Source organism: Mauremys reevesii, linkage group 1 (genome assembly GCF_016161935.1).
Source record: "Mauremys reevesii isolate NIE-2019 linkage group 1, ASM1616193v1, whole genome shotgun sequence".
NCBI classification, from domain to species: domain Eukaryota; kingdom Metazoa; phylum Chordata; order Testudines; family Geoemydidae; genus Mauremys; species Mauremys reevesii.
Genome location: NC_052623.1, coordinates 45,642,859 through 45,665,561, shown reverse-complemented (window position 1 = coordinate 45,665,561; position 22,703 = coordinate 45,642,859). Strand labels below are relative to the sequence as shown.

The following is a 22,703-nucleotide window of genomic DNA, read 5'->3' as shown; positions in this document are numbered from 1 at the left end:
GGAGTTCATAGAATTGTAGGGCTAGAAGGGACCTCAAGACATTATCTACTCCAGCATCCTGAGCTGAGGCAGGATCAAGTATACCTAGACCTTCCCTGATAGGTGTTGTCCAATCTGGTTTTAAAAATCTCCAGTGATGAGATTCCACAAACTCCTTTGGAAGTACATTCTAATGCTTAACTATGTATTCTCCCTTGCTGTAGATTAAGCCCATTACTTCTTGTCTAACCTTTAGTGGGACATGGAGAACAATTGATCACTGTTGTCTTTATAACAGCTCTTAACATATCTGAAGGCTACTATCAGGCCCCCACTCAGTCTTTTTTTCTTAAGATTAAACATGTCCAATTCTTTTTAACCATTCAAAATAGGTCAGGTTTTCTAAACCTTTTATAATTTTTGTTGCTCCCCTCTGGGCTCTCTCCAGTTTGTCCACATCTTTCTTAAAGTGTGGCACCCAGAGCTGGACACAATACTCCAGATAAGCCCTCACCAGTGCTGAGTAGTGCTGAACAATTGTCTCCTGTGTTTTACATACACCCCAGAATGTTAGCCTTTTTTTGCAACTGCACCACATTGTTCATTCATGTTCAGCTTATGATCCACTCTAATGTCCAGCTCCTTTTCAGCAGTAAGACTGCCTAACCACTTGCAGCTGATTTGTCCTTCCTAAGTGCAGTAATTTGCACTTGTCTTTACTGAATTGAATGTTATTGATTTCAAACCAATTCTCTGATTTAACGAGGTTGTTTTGAATGCTTGCAACCCCTCCTAGCTTGGTGTTAGCCACAGACTTTAGAAGCATGCTCGCCATTCCTTTATCCAACTCATTAATGAACATATTGAATAGCACCATACCCATGACTGGCTCCTGCAGGCCCTCACTAGATACTACCCCCCCCCCCCAGTTTGACAATGAACCATTGATAACCACTCTTTGAGTCTGGTCTTTCAGCCAGTTTTGCAGCCTCTTTATAGTAATTGCACCTAGACAATGTCTGCCTAGTTTGCCCATGAGACGGGTTGGGGACAATTGGAGGGGGGCTGTTGGATGTTAGGGTAGTGGATAGTGTGGGGAGAGCTAGCATGAGGGGACTGGGGTTAGGACGCAAAGTAGGGTGGTAGTGGGGTCGAGGCTTTTTGCTTATGCAGCTAATGGGCAGCACTGCAGGAGACAGAGTATTTGGGGGCTGAGCAGAGGCTGAGGGCACTGGGGAGAAGCTAGGGGCGGTGACAGAGCTCGGGGGAGGCCGCGGGAAGGAAATGGGGAGGGGGAAGGTTTCTGGGCAGGCCACACATTGCCTGGGGCCTAGGGTGCAGCGAGCCCCGCCCCGCAGCGAGTTCCGGGGGGGCGGCCGCTGCACAAGCCCAGCCCCCTCGGCGTGCGGGGCGGGGACGGGACGGGACGGCGGCGGGAGGCTCCGCAGCGGCTGCAGCCCCAGCAGCAGCGCCGGCGCCGCCGGACCCCGATGCCGCCCCTGCAGCGGCTCGCCAGGGAAGATGGCGCCGTCCCACGTCCTCAAGTGCTGCCAGAGGGTGCTGGCCTGGGTGCCCGTGGTCTTCATCGCCCTGGTGGTGGCCTGGTCCTACTACGCCTACGTGGTGGAGCTGTGTGCGTGTGAGTGCCCGGGAGCGGCCGGGGAAGGGCGGCCGGCCGGCCGGGGTGGCGCTCTCACTTCCCCCAGCAGCCCGGGGGGTGGATCCGCCTCCCGGGGCGGCAGCGGCTGTGAGAGCGGGGAGCCCCCCCCCCCGGGTTACCTCTGCGGTGCCCCGGCTCCCCGATCTCGGCCCCCAAATCCCGTCTCTCCTCCGCCTGCTGGTCGCGGGGCGGAGCAGGCGCCGACCCCACAGATCCGTGTGTCGTGCGGGGCCCTCCCAGGGGGTCCCCCGCTCGTTTGTGGGGATGGGTACGGGGTGTGGTGGCTGCCGCCTGTCACTTCAGCGAGCCGGCTCCCGAGCTGCCTGGGGGGATGTTACAGCACTTGGACGTTGCCCTGCGTGAGGCTGGTGGGTGGGTTGGTTGGTTGGTGTCCCTCATTTTGGAGCTTTGCCTCACGCTTGGAAAGCAGCAGGCTGAGAGCCGCAGGGGCGGCGGGGTCGCTCCTGTTTAAATGGTGTCAGCTGCCCTCCTGCCCAAGGGTGTCCCACTGCTGTGCCTTTCTAAAAACGTCCCTTTAACCTGGTAGCATTTGAGAGGGGAGGCAGCGGCGGTTCCTTGCTTTCTGCAGGCTTGCGGGGCGCTGCCCCCGTCCTTGCGAGGGGCTGTAGGAGAGCATCCCGCAGAGTGCCGAAGTGGGTGATAGGCCTAGAGGCTCATAAACGAAGGCTTCTTGGGGGAGAAACCAGGGTGCCAAAGAACCGAGAAGAGTTAAAAGTGAGGAAGGAATGGGCGGTGGGGAAGAGATGTGTGAGAGGGCTGTAAAAGGCTTGGGACGGTCTGGAGAGGGACTGAGCTCCCTGCCACTTGAAGTTAGTAAAAGTGGCTCAGGGCCTCTCCAAAATCTGCCTTTAGGAAATCTGCCGTTGTAACTTGTGCCAGTTTTTGGTTAATTCCTTCACCATCCATGGTTTCTGTCCCTACATTATTTATGTGTGTTGCCACTTTTTTGTTTTGTTTTGACACTCTTCTTTCATCCTCCGTGAGATGATGTGGGGAATTTTTTAACCAAACCACTGTTGTTTGTCTTCTTTTAAAAATAAACTGGGCTAGAAGTTCATGTTTTAGAAAGTACAACTTTTTGAGTTCTTTAGTGTTCTGTCCCTCTTCTGATAATGAATCCTAAAACCTCATGTCACTGAAATGTGATTAGAGTGAAGTCTTTTGGGAAAAGGGATTTAGAGCTTAGATGTTTCATACTGTCAGGGTATTGGTAGTGTGATTCAGTGTTATGTAAATCTTATTTGTAGACAGTGTCATTCAGGATGATATTTATCCTTGTATTTAGATCTCAATTTAGACTGAAGTCTTATGGTATTGTTCAGTTTAGATCATTTTTTCATTTAATAATAATAATACATTGTATTTACATAATTCATCAGAACTTTATTGTTTTACATGCTTTGAAGATATGTAGTGTTTCAAATCTATAGGTAATCTATGTAGTTGAAATGCATAAAAAAAAATAGACTGGAAGACAGAAGAGTGCACAACTACTATAGAGAGAGAGAGAGAGTGCACCCGAGAGAGATTAGGACTGCCAATTAATTCACGTGAATAACTAAAAAAATTAATCATGATTAATCGGACTGTTAAACAATAGAATATCAACTGAAATTTATTAAATATTTTTGATCTTTTTCTACGTTATAAAATATATCGATTTCAGTTATAACACAGAATACAAAGTGTAGTGCTCACTTTATATTATTTTTGCTTACAAATATTTGCACTTAAAAATGATAAAAAGTAGAATTTTTCAATACATCTCATACGAGTACTGTTGTGCAGTCTCTTTATCATGAAAGTGTAACTTCAAATGACTTTGTTTTGTTACATAACTGCACTCAAAAACAAAAAAAATGTAAAACTTTAGAGTCTACAAATCCACTCAGTCCTACTTTTCGTTCAGCCAATTGCGAAGTTTGTTTACGTTTACAGGAGATAATGCTGCCCACTTCTTAATTACAATGTCACCTGAAAGTGAGAACAGGCATTCGCATAGCACTGTTGTAGCTGGCGTTGCAAGATATTTAGGTGCCAGATGCTCTAAAGATTCCGAAGCCTCTTTATACTTTGACCATCATTCCAGAGGACGTGCTTCCATGCTGATGACGTTTGTTAAAAAAATGTGTTAATTAAATTAGTGACTGAACTTCTTGGGGGAGAATTGTATGTCTACTGCTCTGTTTTACCTACTTTCTGCCATATATTTCATGTTATAGCAGTCTCGGATGATGACTCAGCACATGTTGTTCATTTAAGAACACTTTCACTGCAAATTTGACAAAATGAAAGAAGATATCAATGTGAAATTTCTAAAGATAGCTACAGCACTCAAGATTTAAGAATCCGAAGTGCCTTCCAAAATCTGAGAGGGATGAAGTGTGAAGCATGCTTTCAGAAGTCTTAAAAGAGCAACAGTCTGACATGGAAACACAGAACCCAAACCACCAAAAAAAAAAAAATCAACCTTCTGCTGTTGACATCTGACTCAGATGATGAAAATGAACATGCATCAGTCCACACTGTGTTGGATCATTATCAAGCAGAACCCGTAATCAGCATGGATGCATGTCCTCTGGAATGGTGGTTGAAGTATCAAGGGACATATGAATCTTTAGCACATCTGGCATGTAAATATCTTGTGACGCCGGCTATAACAGTGCCATGCAGATGCTGTTCTCGCTTTCAGGTGACATTGTAAACAAGAAGCAGGCAGCATTATTTTCTGCAAATGTAAACAAACTTGTTTGTCTGAGTGACTGGCTGAACAAGAAGTAGGACTGATTGGACTTGTAGGCTCCAAAGTTTTACATTGTTTTATTTTTGAATGCAGGGTTTTTTTTTACGTAATTCTACATTTGTAAGTTCAACTACCACGATAAAGAGATTGTACTACAGTACTTTTATTAGGTGAATTGAAAAATACAATTTCTTTTGTTTTTTACAGTGCAAATATTTGTAATAAATAAAGTGAGCACTGTATACTTTGTATTCTGTGCTGTAATTGAAATCAATATACCATATTTGAAAATGTAGACAACATCCAAAATAGTTAAATAAATGGTATTCTATTATTGTTTAATGGTGCGATTAATCACAATTAACTTTTTTAATCGCTTGACAGCCCATATATATATATTTTTTTCCTGTTTGTGGGGCCCTGGAATATGGAAATACTTTACACTAATTATTTAGATAGAATGTGTGAAATGCTTTTGTTTTTTCTGTTGTGCAAACCTTATATTTCTAGTTACAGGGCATATTTGATATTTGGACAAGCTTGTAAAAATCTGTATGTATAAATCCCCTACAGATAAGATTTTCCACTGTATTTAGGTATAGGGAAGCGGCGTGGGTGAGGGATGTGCTAGCCGCAGCTTCCCGCCACCCCCATTGGCCTGGGACGGCAAACCTGCTGACGCGGCAGGTAAACAAACTGGCCTGGCCCGTCAGGGTGCTTACCCTGGCGAGCCGCGTGCCAGAGTTTGCTGACCCCTGTGCTAGGAACTGTACAGACACAGAACAAAAAGAGAGTTCCTTCCTTGTAGCCTCTCCTTATTAAATTAATAAAGGTGAACAAATGTATTCACTGAGTAATTTAGTGGGCTACCAGGATGCACTTTTAGTATCTTGTTTGTAAACTTTGCAAAAGATTCTTGAAAACAAAATTAGATAGGATGCCAATATTGGGAGTATCACTGTTGTCTCTGTCCCTATTCTGTTTATCTTCCTCTTTCCATACTTGTTTTATTACCACTGTTGTTTCTCTGTTTAATTATGTATTTCTGAGTTTCATGTTTCTGCATTTTTCTCTTACCCCTGTGATGGAACTGGGGCGGCTTTATAATAATTTATAAATTCATAAACTTGGGCCTGCCTGAGTGCAGGGGACTGGACTTGATGACCTCTCGAGGCCCCCGTTAGCCCTACGTTTCTATTAAAAACTGTATGTTGACCTGATTATTTGGATGTTTACTGTATGGCTATATTAGCTTAATAGGGAGCTGTCGGGAATAGCCATCAGGAAAGGAAAGAATACTGAGAAATGACTTATTTTGAGCCAAACACTTGAGTAGTTAAGAGGCTACCAGGACAGGAAAAGGCCTGTGAATGTAGGAGATAGAAGAACTGGAAGGTTTAAAAAGGAATGGTCTCTTAAGAGGCGGTGTAGTTGTTTGAGGAAACCAGACTGAGACAGATGGACCCTACTGCAGATGTCTGAAGAAGTTAAGCTTGCCTAGTTGTTGTTTGGGGTGGGAAGCTTTTAGGCAAGGTAGACATACATGTAGACTGTTTTAAAATCCATTTTCTCTAAACGCTGTGTTCCTACTGCTGAACTAAGCAATACTTTGGTTTTAAGAAGGCTGTCTGATCACTGTACATCCTGCTCACAGACTCCTGAAGGAAAAAAAGACAGGTACTTAAACTCAGTCAGACCTGCTGCATAATAATGTTTAAAACGCAGGGCACTGTAGCCTGATGTGCTCTAGGTGTGAGAATTCTTGACATCTGAGAAATGCTTTACATACACATTGAATTGCAGAGTGAAAATGATTGACTAGGTTTGTGTTGTGATCCAAATGAATTTCATTCTGCACCTGGCTCCACTGAATTTGGTGCTGCTGTTGGCGCTGATGATTTCTTAGTAGTTCATTGCCTTGGATGGAGATCAGGAAGAATGATGGAGGTGGTCATGTGAGACAAAGAATGTCTGTCTGGTTCTGCTATGTTAATATTTTGGGGAGGGAGAAGATTTAAGTAGAAATCAGAAAGCAACAATTAAGTATGATGGTCACTTTTGGGTTATTTTAAATAATTTTGGATTATGCATAAAAATAGATGTTCAATCAGCTGATCCATGTGGATCCTCAAAATTAATATTTATCCCTGGCAGAAATTATTCAGTGTAGAAACTGTTTGTGCATATAGTCTGGATGACTCCTGGAGTGGTTGATAAGATGCAAATATCTTTCATATCTATGCCACTATCTTGAATCTATGCTGGCTTGGTAATGACCAAAAGACATTGTTGTGACCTATATAAAATGAGCTGGGGAGGGATCTTGGTCTGTTCCATACTAGAAAAACATCCATTATGTACCATGGTTATGAACACGCTAAATATTTAGATATTGCAGTTCACACTACTTGGTACCATTGATGCAATCTCAGTATTGTGACTGAACTAACTTATCTTTGGGTGTGCTGCTTGTAGAACATAGCTAAGGCGCATTGGTTGGAAGTTATATCTGGAAACTGGTAGTGCTGTCAGTACTTTTCTTTCCCTATTGAGAGAGGTTCAGTTTTCAAAAGCACCTTTTACTTGAGTTACATTTTTAAAGAAAAAATCTTGCTGTATATTGCACCTTTTATTTATATAAGCCTATACACATCTTCATTCTGAAGATATTCCAAAGCCCTTAGAAATAAGTGAGTTATATAATTGTGACTCTAGGCAACCAGAGTAGTTTGTGCTCATCCCACCAATGGTGGATTAACTGTGGATCCAGCGCTGGGCTGATTCAGGACAAACAGCTGACCAGTATTGTTGTTTCTTGTCTTATGCTTAGCTTGGAAAAGCTCTTTGGGTCAGGGACTGTCTTTTTGTTCTGTGGTTGTATAGTTCCTAGCATAACTGGGTCCTGGTCTGTGACTGGGGCTCCCAGTTGCTACAATTGGATTAACTGTGGATCTGGCCCTGGGCTGAACCAGGATCCATTATGCAGGAAAACTCTTGTCTTGTGGGACACCCTGCCTAAATATGTTAAAACTGGGACTTGTTTCAATGTAGTTGTCTAGCTACTAACCGCTACATCTTAAGGAAACTTGAAGCCCTCGTCTGCTTCTGCTGGCCTTAGTTGTGCCTCCACTGAGTTCTGCATGCTCTCACAGACAATGAAAGCTGGGGGTGTCAACTTCTTTGAGAGAGGAATTTGAAAAAGCTCCAATCTCATTTTGGGTCTTAATTGCTTATGCCAGGGCCCAGACAACACATGTAGCTGGCCAGAGTTTATTGCTAAATGGATAAGGAGAATTGTTAGAAAAGGGGTGTCATGTTCCAGCCTGACCAAACCTTGTGTGTGCTCCTTCCCCCATTCACACAGCTCTTAGACCCTCCAGTTTCACAATCCTCCATCCCACTTTTTCTAGCTGCAAATCCCTTCTGCAGTGCACCACACCTAAAAATGTGTTTCCTCTGTGGAAGAAAGTGACTTCCCCTTGTGATTGACCTGGCTCTTTTCTCCACCCCCTGCCCCTGAACATTGAAGCAGTATGATTTTGGTGAAAAATGCCAGTGGCCATCTAGGCTATGGCTCCCAACGTTATTAATGCTGGTTCAGCTTCACCAACAACAGTGGAAAACTTATGCAAAACTTCCCTAGGATAGTTAAGCCTTAAATTAAATCACAAAATTGGTGGTGGAATGGGAAATGGGACCAAAAGTGTAGCTAGCTAAAGGAACTGATTTCCAGACCATCGCTTTCACAACTAACATGGAAAACTTCTACTGTCTCTGGAATCAGAAATGAACCATTACAGTAGAGCAGTGCTGGGCAAACTTTTTGGGCCGAGGGCCACATCTGGGTACGGAAATTGTATACAGGGCTGGGACAGGGTGTTGGGGTGTGGGAGGGGGTACAGTATGCAGGAAGGGGATCAGGGCAAGGGATTGGGGCAGAGGAGGGGTGCGGGGTGTATGAGGGAGCTCAGGGCAGGGGTTGGGGTGCAGGAGGAATGCGGGGTGTGTAAGGGAGCTCAGGGCAGGGGGTTGGCGTGCACAGGGGTGCAGGGTGCAGGAGGGAGCTCAGGGCAGGGGGTTGGGGTGTACGAGGGGGCTCAGGGCAGGGAGTTGGGGTGCAGGAGGTACAGGCAGGGGGCTTAGGGCAGGGAGTTGGGGGGCGGGGTGCAGGAGGGGCTCAAGCTCCAGCCCGGCGCTGCTTACCTAAAGTGGCTCTGGGATGGCAGTGATGTGGGCCAGGGCCAGGGCAGGCTCCTTGCCTGCCTGCCCTGGTCCCGGCCCCATGCCACTCCAGGAAGTGCTGTGACCCCTGGGCGAGGAGGGAGGCGGAGGGCTCTGCATACACTGCCCTTGCTGTGCCTCCAGGTACCTCCCCCGAAGCTCCCATTGGCCAGGTTCCCCATTCCTGGCCAATGGGAGCTGTGGGGTGGTGGTGCCTGGAGGCAAGGGCAATGCATGTGGAGCCCTCTGACCCCCTTCTGAGGGCCACTTCTGAGAGTGGTGCGGGGCCCGTGGGGCCACAGGGGGCAATCCCATAGGTCGGATCCAAAGCCCTAAGGGGCCGGATCCGGCCTGTGTGCCATAGTTTGCCCACCCCTGCAGCAGAGGCAAGTTTGTCTGGTTTTTATAACAGTGGACTGGGAATGATGGTCTCTCTCTTTCGCCTCACCGATGGAACAGCATATGCTTTCAAAGGTAGGATTTAGCTTCCTTTGCTGCTATGGAGGAGGAGCCGTCTGTTGAGCTCCTTTAATCTTCAGACTAGAAACAGCATTTATATACTTTAATAGCTAAGACATTTTTTCCCCTCACACCCACTCTTCCTTATGGCCTTGTCACTAGGGAAAAAATGGTGTTAGCCAACACATGTTAAAATCCTAGTGAATGCAAGGCAGTTCGTAGTTTTCGTATGTCTTAGATTACAAACTATGTTATCTTCACTAGGAGTTTAGCATACGTTAGGTGTGCTGTTACCTCATGTTAGCTTTTTTCTTCGTGTGGATGCACCTCTGTGTTGTGAAGAATCATTACTACCTTGTCCTAGGAAAATATGTGATAGTCTCTGTCTTTGGTTTGTTTAGAATCCTGAACTCACGTATAGAGTTAGTCTGTACCATGGACTGTCTTATTGTTCTGTGTTTGTATAGCCCCTAGCACAGTGGAGTCCTGGTCCATGGTTCAGGCTCCTAGGTGCGACAATAATACAAATAAATACTTAAATAATATGTAACTTCAGTTCCCTCTATCTGTACCACCAAGCCCACAAGGGTTACCATAAACACAAACTGTCCTTTATAATTTCTCTGACGCACAGTCAGTACTAAGAGGCTTGGGTTGATCTGTTTTAGTGCTGCGTTCTGATAAACAAAGGGACTGTAATTTCATCTGTTTTCCCTCAAGAAGTCTTTACTCTGTATCAAAATGTTAACACAGTAGCTAACAAACAATGACAAGATTGCACTTAACAGTTGTATAGTGTTTCAGTAATTTTTTGGAAAGCTGTTCTGTTTCTGTATTTGCATGAGTATCAGCAATATATTACAAGACTTGCATGTGGTGGTTTTATATGAGCTCAACATATCTTGCTAATGGGATGAAAAAGCCCACATTTCAAGGAGAATGGAAAGCTGGTGTGATTAGTTACAGTAAGCTAAAATATTTTAGCTATCTTAAATATATATTATAAAAAAGAATGATCAAAATGGTTTTGGATACATCTGTTACTGTTTCACTATCTCAGTTCAGTGATGGGAGTTGGGAATAGTCTCTGTCTCTTTGGAGGCTACCATTTTATATATACTTCCTATCAAGAGCTTCAGCCTGATGCAGTGGGGTTGACAGATCTGATCCCATTTGAGAACACTGAAAGAAAGATGATCAAACCTTTTATAAGGTATGCTAAATTAACTGCTATGACTCACAAAAAGGAAGGGGAAGAACGGGGTTAGTGCCCTTTTATGGTATATAAGGTTTGAAATTGTGTGCATGTTCTTTTTAAAAATTCTGCTTGGTTTGTTACTCTGGCGTTAACAGGTATATCAAGTTTTGTCTTCCTTGATTTTGCGCTAGTCTTATTGGCTGTGTTTAGATATAGATTATTAACTTTCTCATCCCTTAATTGAAAAGCCTGGACTAATGTCTTCTAAATATTTCTCAGACATTGAATTTAAATGTGCAAGTTTAAAAAAAAAAAGTTTGAAATAGTTTGAATAATAATCACTTCATTTTTCAGTTAATCCAAATCATACCAATTCTTCAGTCATCCATAGAGTCTTGTAGGGAAATCAGGATAGACAAGACTTGAAGTTCTATTCTGCTTAAAAAATAAAAAAGTAATTTTTAGTTTTTGAAAACAAAATAATCTTTCAGGTCTTCCTTATACATATAAAGAAACAAAGGCATAAACCTATGTTTTCTTTTGTAGATCAGCTTTTACCCTCTTCAAAATTGAACTTCGTCCAAGATTAAACAAACAAAACCATATAGAGCAAAAAAGTTCACCATCTGCCTTTAATTTTATGGTTAAAATATAGATAGCCTTGCCCATATTCAAAGACACTTACTCGGATAGGTCAGAAATGCATCTTCTGAATTGAGTTGTCCTTGCAATATAGTATATTTAGACTGTCTTATATCTATCTCTTTCTTCGCTTCTATAATTTGTGAAACTTCTCTGTATATCTGGTTTAGCACAAAAGGGTAATTTGTATATGGTTATTTGTTACACTTTTCTTTTTTTAAAAAGACAAATCCCAGTTGTATCTTGTATGAACTTGGGTTTTGGAACGCTGAGTTTATCCCACTCGGTATATCAGTGCTTTTGGAACATTTTTTTCTAATAATCCTGAGATCCCTTTAGCCAAACCCACCATTTCCTCATATGCAACTAGTATGAATTTGTGACATTTTCTTGTGTTTCATCCTTCTATGCAATAAACTATTAATTAATTACAGCTTCCTACAGTTTTTCAGACTGTCCAGTTCAGTTGTCAGTGTCACACAGTCTGGAGTGGCTAATGACTATGAGTGCCAGCCTCAGGTCAGACTGTCAGAAAGCAGGACAGAAACCCAAAATTGGTTATATGTTCTAAAACTAGATTTCACCAACCCAGTAACAGGTGTGACGTCCTAAAGCACTATAACAGTCTTACTACGGAGTTACATACAGTCCCCTTGGGCACTCCAGTCTGTCTTGCCACCCAGGCAAGCTGCACTATAGATGGTCACTTTACAACAAAAATCCCAATAATATTCAGGTTACTCCCAGTTCCAAAGAACCAGTCACTTATCACAGGTCAGTTGTACTCAGATCTCAAGCCCAAGATGCAGCCTGTAGCCAATCCTGTAATAAACTAACTAAACTATTTCTGAGGCCTGGTCTACACTACGGGGGGTGGGGGGTGGTGTCGAACTAAGGTACGCGACTTCAGCTACGCGAATAGCATAGATGAAGTCGAACTACCTTAGTTCGAATTTCCTACCTGTCCAGATGCCGCTGGATCGAACTCCGCGGCTTCCCCGTCGACTCCGCCACCGCCGTTCGCGGTGGTGGAGTTCCGGAGTCGACAGGAGCGCATTCGGAGTTCGAACTATCGCATCTAGATTGAACGCAATAGTTCGAATTCCGAGAAGTCGAACTCTCCGCGTCGACCCGGTGGGTAAGTATGGACCTACCCTTAGTTAATAAATCTTATTTACAAGGTTAAAACAGGAAACACACACAAATGAGTTACAGTCTTTGATTTAAGCGGTAATATAAAGCTGCTTATTATACATGCTTATATGTCTTTTAGGGCTGACCCATGCCACACAGCATGGGGATCTCTTTTTTATGTTTAGGAATCTTTTCCCCTCAGAATCCAGACAGCATAAAGATCCCAGTTTCTCCTTGTCTGGGATTTTTATCCTGTATCACCCAGAATCCAAACTGATGGGATGAGATCATGCTCAGGTCTTGGAGGGAGTGAGGGATGCAGTCAACAAGGTCTCTATCGTTTGATGCTATGCATTGCCTCATTTGCCTTCAGTGGACCATCTGGTGTGCAGGAGCACTTTACCTGAATTAATGCTGCTTGTCCTGTTTAGTGAGTTACACAGTTATAGAGGTTTACAATACAAACACTCAATATAACAATACAAACACTCAATACCATGGGCTACAGAAGTTAAGTGAGATCAGTACATGCAGCTTCCTATATTGTTCATAAGGTCTAGGCACCAAACACATTCTTAGAAACTGCTCATTTCTCCTCGTATTTTTTCCCCAACTTCGGAGGCAAAAACATCCAATTTTCCCTTAGTGGTATTTAACAGAAGTACTAATCCATTATCAGACCACCTTGCTCCCTGGGCAGACTCCCTAACATGATGTGAGAGGGTAGGTGAGACAGCAGCAGACGCACTAAATCCTGTAGCCACCTCCCCCACACTTCCCCATTTCTGCTGCCTTTGAACTTTGAGGGATACACCTTAACCATGCCCTGCACCCCAGGACAATAAGAGTGAGAAATGTCTTAAGAAAACACTGCAGCAGGAATAATTTCTTGCTGTCTGTGAGAGCATAATATTTGACTCCTGTCTTCTTCTCTCAACTTTAAGCCAAAATTAAGTCCTGTCACTTCTTCCTCCACAACATTTCAGCCAAATTGCTCATCCACACCCTACTCATATTCCATCATGACTACTAGAATCTTCTCCTCTGAGGTGTGTAACAGTCTTGTTTAATAATTTGATCACTGTGGCCACAGGTGCTGGCTTTCTCCAAGCCCTGGGGGTGCTCTGCCCCAGGCCCTGACCCCTTCCCCCAGGCTCTTGCCCCCATCTCACCCCTTCTCCCATTTCCTCTGCTGCCACCTCCCCTGAGTGCTCCCCATCCTAACTCCTCCCTCTTCCCCCCCCCCCCGCACCTCCTGTCCACTGCAGAACAGCTGATCGTGGCAGGTGAGAGGCAATGGGGCGGAGGGGGAGGAATTAATTGGCGGGGCTGCCAGTGGGTGGGAGGTGCTGGGGATGGGGAGGGGAGAGCTGGCTGCTGGTGGGTGCTAAGCATCTACTAATTTTTTTTTCCATGGGTGCTCCAGCCCTGGAGCACCCACAGGGTCGGCGCTTATGACTGTGGTAACGGATAGCCCCCACTCTATCCAAAATGCTGCTGTACTAAAGTCATCGTTCTCGCCAAGAACTTTTACCATATCACCTCCCACTCCCCTTTTGAGTCATTTTGCTGCTCCTCTGTTACACTGAGCATCAAATTTAGACTTGTCCTTTTCTTCGAGTCCTTGATCTCATTCGGATCACTCACTTAAAAAAAAAAATCCTACAATAAATACCAAAACCATCTGAACCATTATGATGTATGTTACATGTTATATGTAAACTCACTATCTGTGTAATCCATGTCTCTACCAGCGCTTGCTGGTGTATATTCTGCCTTCTCTTGTTTGTCATATCTACCCCCTTAGTTTTTGGGCTCTTGAGAGCAGTAACTTGTCTTGAGCGTCTCTGAAGCATCTAGCACTGGTATGTATACAATTAACAATACTTAATCCTAAATTATGTTAGATTTAGGAATATATAACACTTAAAATATTCTGTCCCTACATTGGTTGTTCGTCTCATTCCAGAAGCCCAAGTCCAAGCTAACCACATATACTCTTGGGAACAACAGACTTGTTTTGTTTTTTAATTTATAAAAGGAGAAGGTTTTTTTACAATACAATTTGAAGCACAACTTGCAGTTTTCTATTATAGAATTAAACTTGACATTAATTGATGATTCAACTGATACTTTTTTCTCATAGTTATGGAGAATGTGTACTATTATGTAATTCTTGAGACAAAACCTCTAACAGTGACTTATTTTTTGAAGTGTTTGGCTAAATTATCCATAATTTTTGGATAACTAAGACGACTTTAAAGCTTGAGACTTGTTTTGTTCACCAATATCATATAAACATGAGAATAGACTATACTTTATTAACCAGGATAAATATAACCAAAGGCTTTTCAGAGCTGTGGTTTTGTACCATAAGAATGGTGTGGCCCAGCACAAGAAAGCAGGAAAATGACTACCAGTGGAGCAGCTTCTAACTAGAGCTGGCTAGATTGGAAGTGGAAGAGAAGGAAAAGGACTGGGAGTTTCAATTGAAACTCAAAGGGGCAGAGGAAGCCAGGGAGGTGGCTGCCCACAAAAGAGCAGAGGAGGCAGAAGAGGTTGCCCACAAGAGAGCTATGGAGGCCCAGATCGAGGCCCAAAAGCATGAACTGGCTGTTATGGGGTTGAAGAGACAAAACCCTTCAGTTGCTGGCTCCACTTCCCCAAAAACCCACAAATGAGAGCCATCCCCTAGCTACCACCTGAGCTGGAACAAGGGCTGTACCCAGGGAAAGGACCCTGCCCAGACTAGGAAGGTGTCCAGTCTGTGAAAGAGACTTATTGAGACTTAAAAATCTCACCCTGAGAGTCTCTTTATCTGTACTCAGTTGTATTACTGTATTAGACTTAGATTTGCCTGATTTATTTTATTTTGCTTGGTAATTCACTTTGTTCTGTCTGTTACTACTTGAAACCACTTAAATCCTACTTTCTGTATTTAATAAAATCACTTTTTACTTATTAATTAACTCAGAGTATTTGTTAATGCCGGGGGGAGGGAGAACAGCTGTGCATCTCTCTCTATCAGTGTTCCAGAGGGCGAACAATATATGAGATTACCCTTTGTAAGCTTTATACAGAGTAAAACGAATTTATTTGGGTTTACACCCCATTGGGAGTTGGGCATCTGAGTGTTAAAGACAAGAACACTTCTGTGAGCTGCTTTCAGTTAAGTCTGCAGCTTTGGGGCAAGTAATTCAGACCCTGGGTCTGTGTTGGAGCAGACGGGCGTGTCTGGCTCAGCAGGACAGGGTGCTGGGGTCCTGAGCTGGCAGGAAAAGCAGGGGCAGAAGTAGTCTTGGCACATCACTTGGCAGTTCCCAAGGGGGTTTCTGTGATCCAACCCGTCACCACGGCCAGCACCAGCTCAGCAAGCAGGTGCTTGGGGTGGCCAAGGGGAAGGGCTCTTCGGCAGCAATTTGGCGGCAGGTCCCTCTTGGAGGGAAGGACCTGCTGCTGAATTGCCACCAAAGAAGAAAGCGGTGCAGTGGAGCTGCCGCTGATCACGATCATGGCTTTTTTTCTTTTTTTTTTTTGCCTTTTTTCCCCCCCGCCGCTTGGGGCGGCAAAAACCCTGGAGCCGGCCCTGCATGTCACAAATGGTACGCCTGTCTAGAATGAAAATAAAGCAATCTTTGGGTTTTTTCCTTGGAAAATTGTTCCATGTATGTAACGCAAAAATCTGCTGGAGAATGGAAGCTGAAAAAGGAGAGGGGTTTGTGACAAATAAAATAAAGTGGTGTTATGGAGAGGAACTACCGTTTCTTCCTTTCGTATTAAAGATTAGTTTGAACTATGGAAATTTGAAGTCATTGCAGAAACTTGGAGAGGTCAGTCTATAAGTATACACATCATTATAATTCTTGGCACACTAGCAGTGTTGCAGGGCTCCATGTACTGGAATATAGCCAGCAGTGTAAAGGTGGGTTTTATAACAATGACTTTTCTTAATGCTTCAGAGCTTAAACATATTTAACTACTGGCTTTGGTTTTTTGTCTGTCTGTTTTTGGATAGGGAATGTGGTTAGAGAGGGAGTTTAAAGGTTGTTCCACATTAGGATAGAATTAAATAGTTTTTGTTTGTGTGAAGTGTAATAGAGAACTAGAATACTTTACAGTTAATTATTCAGAGATTGGCCAGATTTCACTCTTCTTCATGTCATATGCAATTTGCAGAAAGACATTGTTTACCAATTCCTAATTATATAGGTAATATACCAAAGGCAATAATTCCATGCTGTTCATCTAGATACTCTGGTGATTGACAGCACATGGATACTTAAGTGTAGTGTGCCTAATAGGCTGGAACTCATTCTTTCAGCTTGCACACAACTAATAGACAGACTACAATGTGCTTTTGAAATAAAACTTCCTTAAATGTCTCTGTTCATAAGCTTCGTGCAACTAAGTAACATCTTTCAGCAGTTAATGTAAATCATTGTATTGTTGGCTTTGACAACAGAGTAGTGAACTTAACAAAAATAATTTATGCATGTTGCCTGCAGTTTGCTTAGTCCAAAGAAACTCATCCTTCACTGACATTTAATTTTTTTTAAATCAGACATCATCCTGCCCAAAAATCTAGTGGTTGATGGGAGACCCCCATTTTGCTAGCTGGGTTGGGCCTCATTTCTCAGGTCATCAGAGGAGTTCCACAGCAGCAAAACACTTGGCCCCGAGGAAGAGAGAGTGCCTTGTGTTCTGCGATTGGATTAGAATGGAATCTCATCCACTCCTCCATATGCTTCATATCGGGTCTAAGGGCGTGGGAGAAAATGGATTTTTAAGAGACTAAAGGAAAATATGTATTCTCAAAGACAGGCCATTACTTAACTGTGGAATGTGTGTTTGCAGGCCTTCTTCCTTATACATTTTAAATAACTCAGTGCATCCAACTCACAAAATAAAAGCTATTTTAGCATGTCAGATCTCCTGCGGGAGGTAGGTAACACTGCTTTAAGTAAAATGTAATACAAACAATGCAACCACAGTAATAGTAAAGTAACTTAAAAACTAATATCTTCAAAATGGTAACGTTAATTTAAGAAAATCAAACCACCCTGAATTTTCTAATCCCTGAAATCTGTGCAAACAACTGGAAAGTGAAACATCTTTATAAAACAACTGTAGTGTAATGACTCTACAAGGCAGGTGTAGTTAAAATTGTGAAAAGTAACTCATTAAGTACCATATATACTCGTCCATAAGCCAAATTTTTTTTTTTTTTTTAGTAAAAAAGGGAAGCATCAGAGAAGGGGGTTGGTTTATGAATGAGTATAGAGAGGGAGAGGTGGGACATAGCGCCTGCCTCTTCCCCCCCCCAGCAGAGGGGTCAAGGAGAGGCAGCACAGCCAGAAGGGAAGAGGTGGGGCCAGAGTGTCTCCGCTTCTGGCCACGTTGCTCTCCCCGCAGCCCTCCGAAGCCGCTGCAGCTCTGGGGCTGGCAGGCTGTGGCCGCGCCACCCGGCCTCCTGGAGCAGCTCTGGCCAGGCCAGAGACATCCTCCCCTTGCCTGCACCGGCTAAGGTGGGAAGGGATGGGATGGGGAGAGTGTGGGGGGTCCCAGGGTAGGGGTGGGGTCATGTGGGGGGTGGTCACAGGGGTTACTCCCCTGACCCCCAGCTTCTCCCCCCTCCCCCAAATTTCCCCACCAGTTGCTCTTCCGGCCCATCAGGGTAAGGCAGCTGGCACACCAGGGTACTTTGTTTACTTAAGTTTACCTCTGTGCCTGCAGACGCTCGAGGTAAACAAACCATCTCAGCCCACCAGCGGCTTATCCTGATGGCCCGGGAGCCAAAGTTTGCTGACCCCTGAATTATAGGGTCGGCTTATGAATGGGTCATAAAAAATTTCCATTTTTACTTATCCTTCTTGGGGGGGGGGCTGGCTTATGAGCGAACCGGCTTATGATCGAGTATATACAGTAGTGATTTCCAGCATTTTTATTGCCCTCTATTTAACTGCAAAACTTTACCAATATTTCAGCACTCACAAATACTCTCTGTTTTGGCTTAGTTAAATCAAGACTGTTCATATTTCCTTGTCTTTATCTACCTGGATTTGAAGGGTGAATGGGTTTGTTAGTAGGATTTGAAGTTAGGCCATTGGGCACGTGTAATTAAGGTACTGAATTTTATGCCCAGTGACCCAAGTGCTCTTTAGGGATAGGTGCTTGATTATCAACACCGGTATTGACTAAAAATACACTTTAGCTGGTGAAGAGTACATTTTATTCTTTTCAGAAAACAGTAATTCTGATCAGAGAAATTGGAAGATGAGAAGCATGTCTCTATATCTCTTTTTATTGTTTCAGATTTATTGTTTCCAATGTTGCCCACAATGTATTAGGTGTTCTCTATATAAAACCCATATATTGCTAAAATTATACTATCACCTGGCCACTTTGCTTGTTTCTGACTCCTCTTTCTAATTCCTTCAGTGCTTGTTTTCACTGCACTCAAGTTTATAACTCAAGTGTTGCCCCTAACTGTAGTCCCTTCACCCCACACAAACCTTCAAGTCAAATGCAGTGGTGCTTTTATCTCAAGTTGCTAGGCCTGAGAGACGTATAGGCTAAAACTCAGCGAAACACAACTTGTCAGCTGCTAACATGATCGCTCTGTAGTGTGGACGAAGGCTAACGACACTCAAGTGCTGCTATTCTTCCAGTGTCTTCCTATAATTCTCCCCGTGTGACCAGGAAGGACAGAGAAGTTCTCTCTCAACTCACTGGGAAAGAATTACTAGAGCAGCTCAGCTTACTACAGTACTAAGAAACACGGCATGTGCTCCCAGAGGTTTTAATGCCACACCCAAGTGAGTGTAGCACCAGTGTGGACACAGAAGCTCATATTGTTTCTCAGGCTATATCTACAGTGCGCACCTTGCAATGGCACAGCTGTGCCTTTGTAAGGTATGCAGTGTAGCTGCTCTCGTCACTGTGAGAGAGCTCTCCTGATGACAAAATAAAACCACCCCCACCGGTGTTTTTCGTTGTCGTTCGGAGGTTTTTTTCACAACCCTGAGCGACAAAACTTTTAATGACGAAAGTGCAGTGTAGACATAGCCTTAGTGTGGCTGCTTTCACTCAAGCTAGGTTAACTCAGGGTATATCTATACTGCAATAAAAAACCTGTGGCACAAAGTTTCAGAGCTTGGGTCAGCCGACTCTGGCTTAGACTGTGAGGCTAAAAATTGTACACAGACACTTGGGGTGGAGCCCGGACTCCAAAACTCCACAAGAGACAGAGGGTCTTGGAGCTTGGGAGCCCAAACTCTGAGACACGTTTTCCCCGCCCCCTGCAGGGTTTCAGAGCCCAGACTCCAGCCTGAACCCAAATGTCTACTACACTGCAATTTTTAGGCCCAAGGCCCTGTGAACCTGAGTTAGGTGACCTAGACCATGGGTCTTTTATTGCAGTGTAGCTGTACCCTCAGAGAGGAGTAACTCAAGTGTACATAAGTTGAGTTGACTCTGTAGTGTAGACATACTCTCTGTTTTGATTTTAAGAGAGTGTGCCTTCTTTTGTGTTTGTATAGCACTTAGCACATTGTGGGCAGTATTGGAAACAATCATTTATATGTAGCATTAAAAAACTACCCTGCAGTCAAGCCATTGAAGTTACTTGAAGGTGTTGTGACAGAGCCGACTATTCAGGAGGGATTGAATGAGGAGTGTGTAGTGGCTTTACCAACCAGATGAGGAAGGTATAATCAAGTGACACTGGAACTAGGAACAGGCCGAATTGCTAGTAAAATGAACAGATTGCATTCCTTCAGTGTACTGGTGATTAAGAAAAAGGAAGGAAGTCTGAAAAATGAGCTAATTTAGGTGTCTTGAGTCCGTGCAGTTGTTCTTCATTACAATGAATGGTGCTTTTTCAAGGATAACAAATGTGGGTGAGTTTCTGCTGCAGTGCAGTAGTTTGAGTAGCTTAATGTGATGATTACAGAGCCAGCCTTAGCATTTTGGGATGAATGTACAAAACACTTTTTAAGCCAACCTCTCTTTCCAAATATAGCCAGTGCCTCACCATTTTACCCGGCTATGCATATGACTAGCTTCAGGATTGATTAACTAGGTGACTCTTTTCAGAGCAACCTTGTATTTACTAAAAAGCAGGAAGCTAAAGACTAAGGGGGAGATTTTCAAAAGCATGGATGGCAGTTTGGTGCCTAATTCTGGTTCAAAGTCAATGGGAGTTGGGTACCCAACTGCCATTTGTGCCTTTGAAAATCTCCCCTTAATTCTTTGTCTGCTTTCTTGCATCAGGGGAAGTGGAAAGGGTTCATGTAAATTACCAACATCTAAAAATGTTTCAAGGCACAATTCTGCAGATAACCCAGTGGTCAGTATGCTGCTAGAATCTCTGGAAACTTTTGTGTGCATTCTGGTGCATTTTAGTCCCCTCTACAGCAATAATATATGAACATTAATGAATCATCATAACCTTCACCTGTGAAGTAGTTAATAGATAAACATAGGCAGAAAAGTTTGACTTTGAGTTGGAGTAATGGATCCCCTACTCTGTCCTGTGCTGAGTCCACAAACCAGGCCATGTCTCATGGTATTAAAGTGACCCTTCTTGTGGTCATTGGTCACATTGCTACTTGCAGCTGAGCAGCCAAGCTGGGAAGTAAAAACCTGAAGCAGTCATAACACTCTCAGAGACCGTCTCCATCTCCAACAACTGCAAATTTCATTGAGCTTTCCTCAAAAAAATCAAAGGACCCATATGTGCCAGTGCAGGGATGGACAAACTTTTTGGCCTGAGGGCCACATCTGGGTATAGAAATTGTATGGTGGGCCATGAATGCTCATGAAATTGGGGTTGGGGTGCGGGAGGGCGCTGAGGGCTCTGGCTCGGGGTGCGGGCTCAATGGTGGGGCCAGAAATGAGTAGTTCAGGTTGCGGGAGGGGGCTCCAGGCTTGGGGGGGTGAGGGCTCCAGCTGGGGGTACAGGCTCTGGGGTGGGGCTGGGGATGAGCGGTTTGGGCTGTAGGAGGGTGCCCCTGGGCCGGGACCGAGGGGGTTGGAGGGCAGGAGGGGGATCAGTGCTGCGACAGGGGGTTGGAGTGCAGGGGATAGCTCAGGGGTGCAGGCTTGGGGCGGCGCTTACCTCAAGTGGCTCCCGGAATCAGTGGCATGTCCTTCCTCTGGCTCCTACGCAGAGGCGCGGCTAGGCGGTTCTGCTGCGCGCTGCCCCGTTCACAGGTGCTGCCCCTGCAGCTTCCATTGGCCATGGTTCCCAGCCAATGGGAGCTGCAGGGGCGGCGCTTGGTGCGGGGACAGTGTGCGGAGTGGAGCCCCCTGGCTGCTCCTATGTGTACGAGCCGGAGGGGAGACATGCCACTGTTTTCGGAAGCCACGTGGAGCGTCCCCCGACCCAGCTCCCCACGTGGAGCACTGCCCGACCCAGCTCCCCAGCTGGAGCACCGGAGCTGGGCAAGCCCCAGACCATGCTCCCCCGTGGGAGCTCGAGGGCTGGATTAAAATGGCTGGCGGGCCAGATGCAGCCCATGGGCCGTAGTTTGCCCACCCCTGTGCTAGTGGCTTTCCCAGTCCCATAGGTCAGATCTGACCAGCTATAAGAATGAGACAGAATAATTCATGATCTTTTAGAGATTTTCTACAGACAGTTTTGGTAACTATTTAATTATATCTATTTTTTAAACAGATATAATTAAATCAGTGCAACCCCGTAGTGTAGACGGCACGTAAAGGTGCTTATATCAGAATAGCTTATTTTGATAAATGTGTGGTTTCTTAACTGATCTAACAGTTCAGTTTTTTGTAGATAACCCTAAGAAAAATCAGTTACATCCTTTCAGCCCCAGGGTACCTTTACACTTTCAAGACTATCTTGGCCAAGGAAGAGGACTAGAAACTTACTTTCTAAATATGAAAGTTGAAATTGCTGTTCAAAACCAGGAATGGAGTCAGTGATAGAGGGTCATCTGCAGCTTTGGGGGTCCGAAAAGCCAGCTCTGACTAGATCTCTTGATTTTGAACTGTGAGGGGTGAGAGGCAGAATCCTCCTGGCATCCACTGTGGTTAGTGTCATGGAGATCTTCTTACCTGTTCAGTGACTCTGTTGCAGTATACATACTATAGAAAACCCTTAGATGCATAGAATGCTGGTACATGGTAATTAGAATGTTTGTTTTTGTTTCTGCAGCTTATGCTGTTTTTAAAAACAAACATATACTTACAGACCTCCCTTGTTTCCGTGTTGGTACACATACTGTGTTAAAGCTAGAGTGGCCTCGCCATAAATAAATATCTACCGTGCTTTTGTTAAAAGAGAGTATTTTCTGGGCAGTGTGCCTCTCAGGCATTCTAAATGATCTGTTGCGGTCAAATAACTCTGTTAATGTTGCTTTAACGATATAACAGAAACTGTGACCATGGTTAGTAACAACTAAAAAACAAGTAGTCATGACCCATATTATGCAACTATAACCTCACTTTTACCATATTTGGAATATAATACAATTTATGATGTCAATTCCTGTGAGTGTTAATTCTCTCAATAAACTAATAAATATAGCAGTATGTGGCATGGCCCTGTCTATGCAGGTAAAAAATATGCCTTGCTTTTTCGTTTTTCCAATCGAGATAGCTCAACTCGATTGGAACCCGCTCCC

The 22,703-nt window shown here is 44.1% G+C and overlaps 1 protein-coding gene and 1 long non-coding RNA gene across 3 annotated transcripts in view; one reads left to right on the top strand and one right to left on the bottom strand.

The window, feature by feature from the left end:
* Positions 1-1,389: 1,389 nt before the first annotated feature.
* Positions 1,390-22,703, top strand: part of ZDHHC20 (zinc finger DHHC-type palmitoyltransferase 20) — a 75,835-nt gene continuing 54,521 nt past the window's right edge. The window contains exon 1 of one of the 2 annotated variants that reach the window (XM_039538929.1): positions 1,390-1,618. In XM_039538929.1, the coding sequence (XP_039394863.1) occupies positions 1,501-1,618 (118 nt within the window). In that variant the 5' untranslated portion in view covers positions 1,390-1,500. Of the gene's footprint in view, positions 1,619-8,973; positions 9,099-22,703 lie in introns of those variants that run through there. The other variant, XM_039538935.1, reaches the window with a different exon arrangement.
* Positions 10,152-22,148, bottom strand: LOC120405364. Its single transcript, XR_005598525.1, has 3 exons — positions 21,949-22,148; positions 10,652-10,719; positions 10,152-10,265 (listed from the first exon to the last, which is right to left on the bottom strand). It is a non-coding gene; the product is annotated as an uncharacterized LOC120405364 (long non-coding RNA).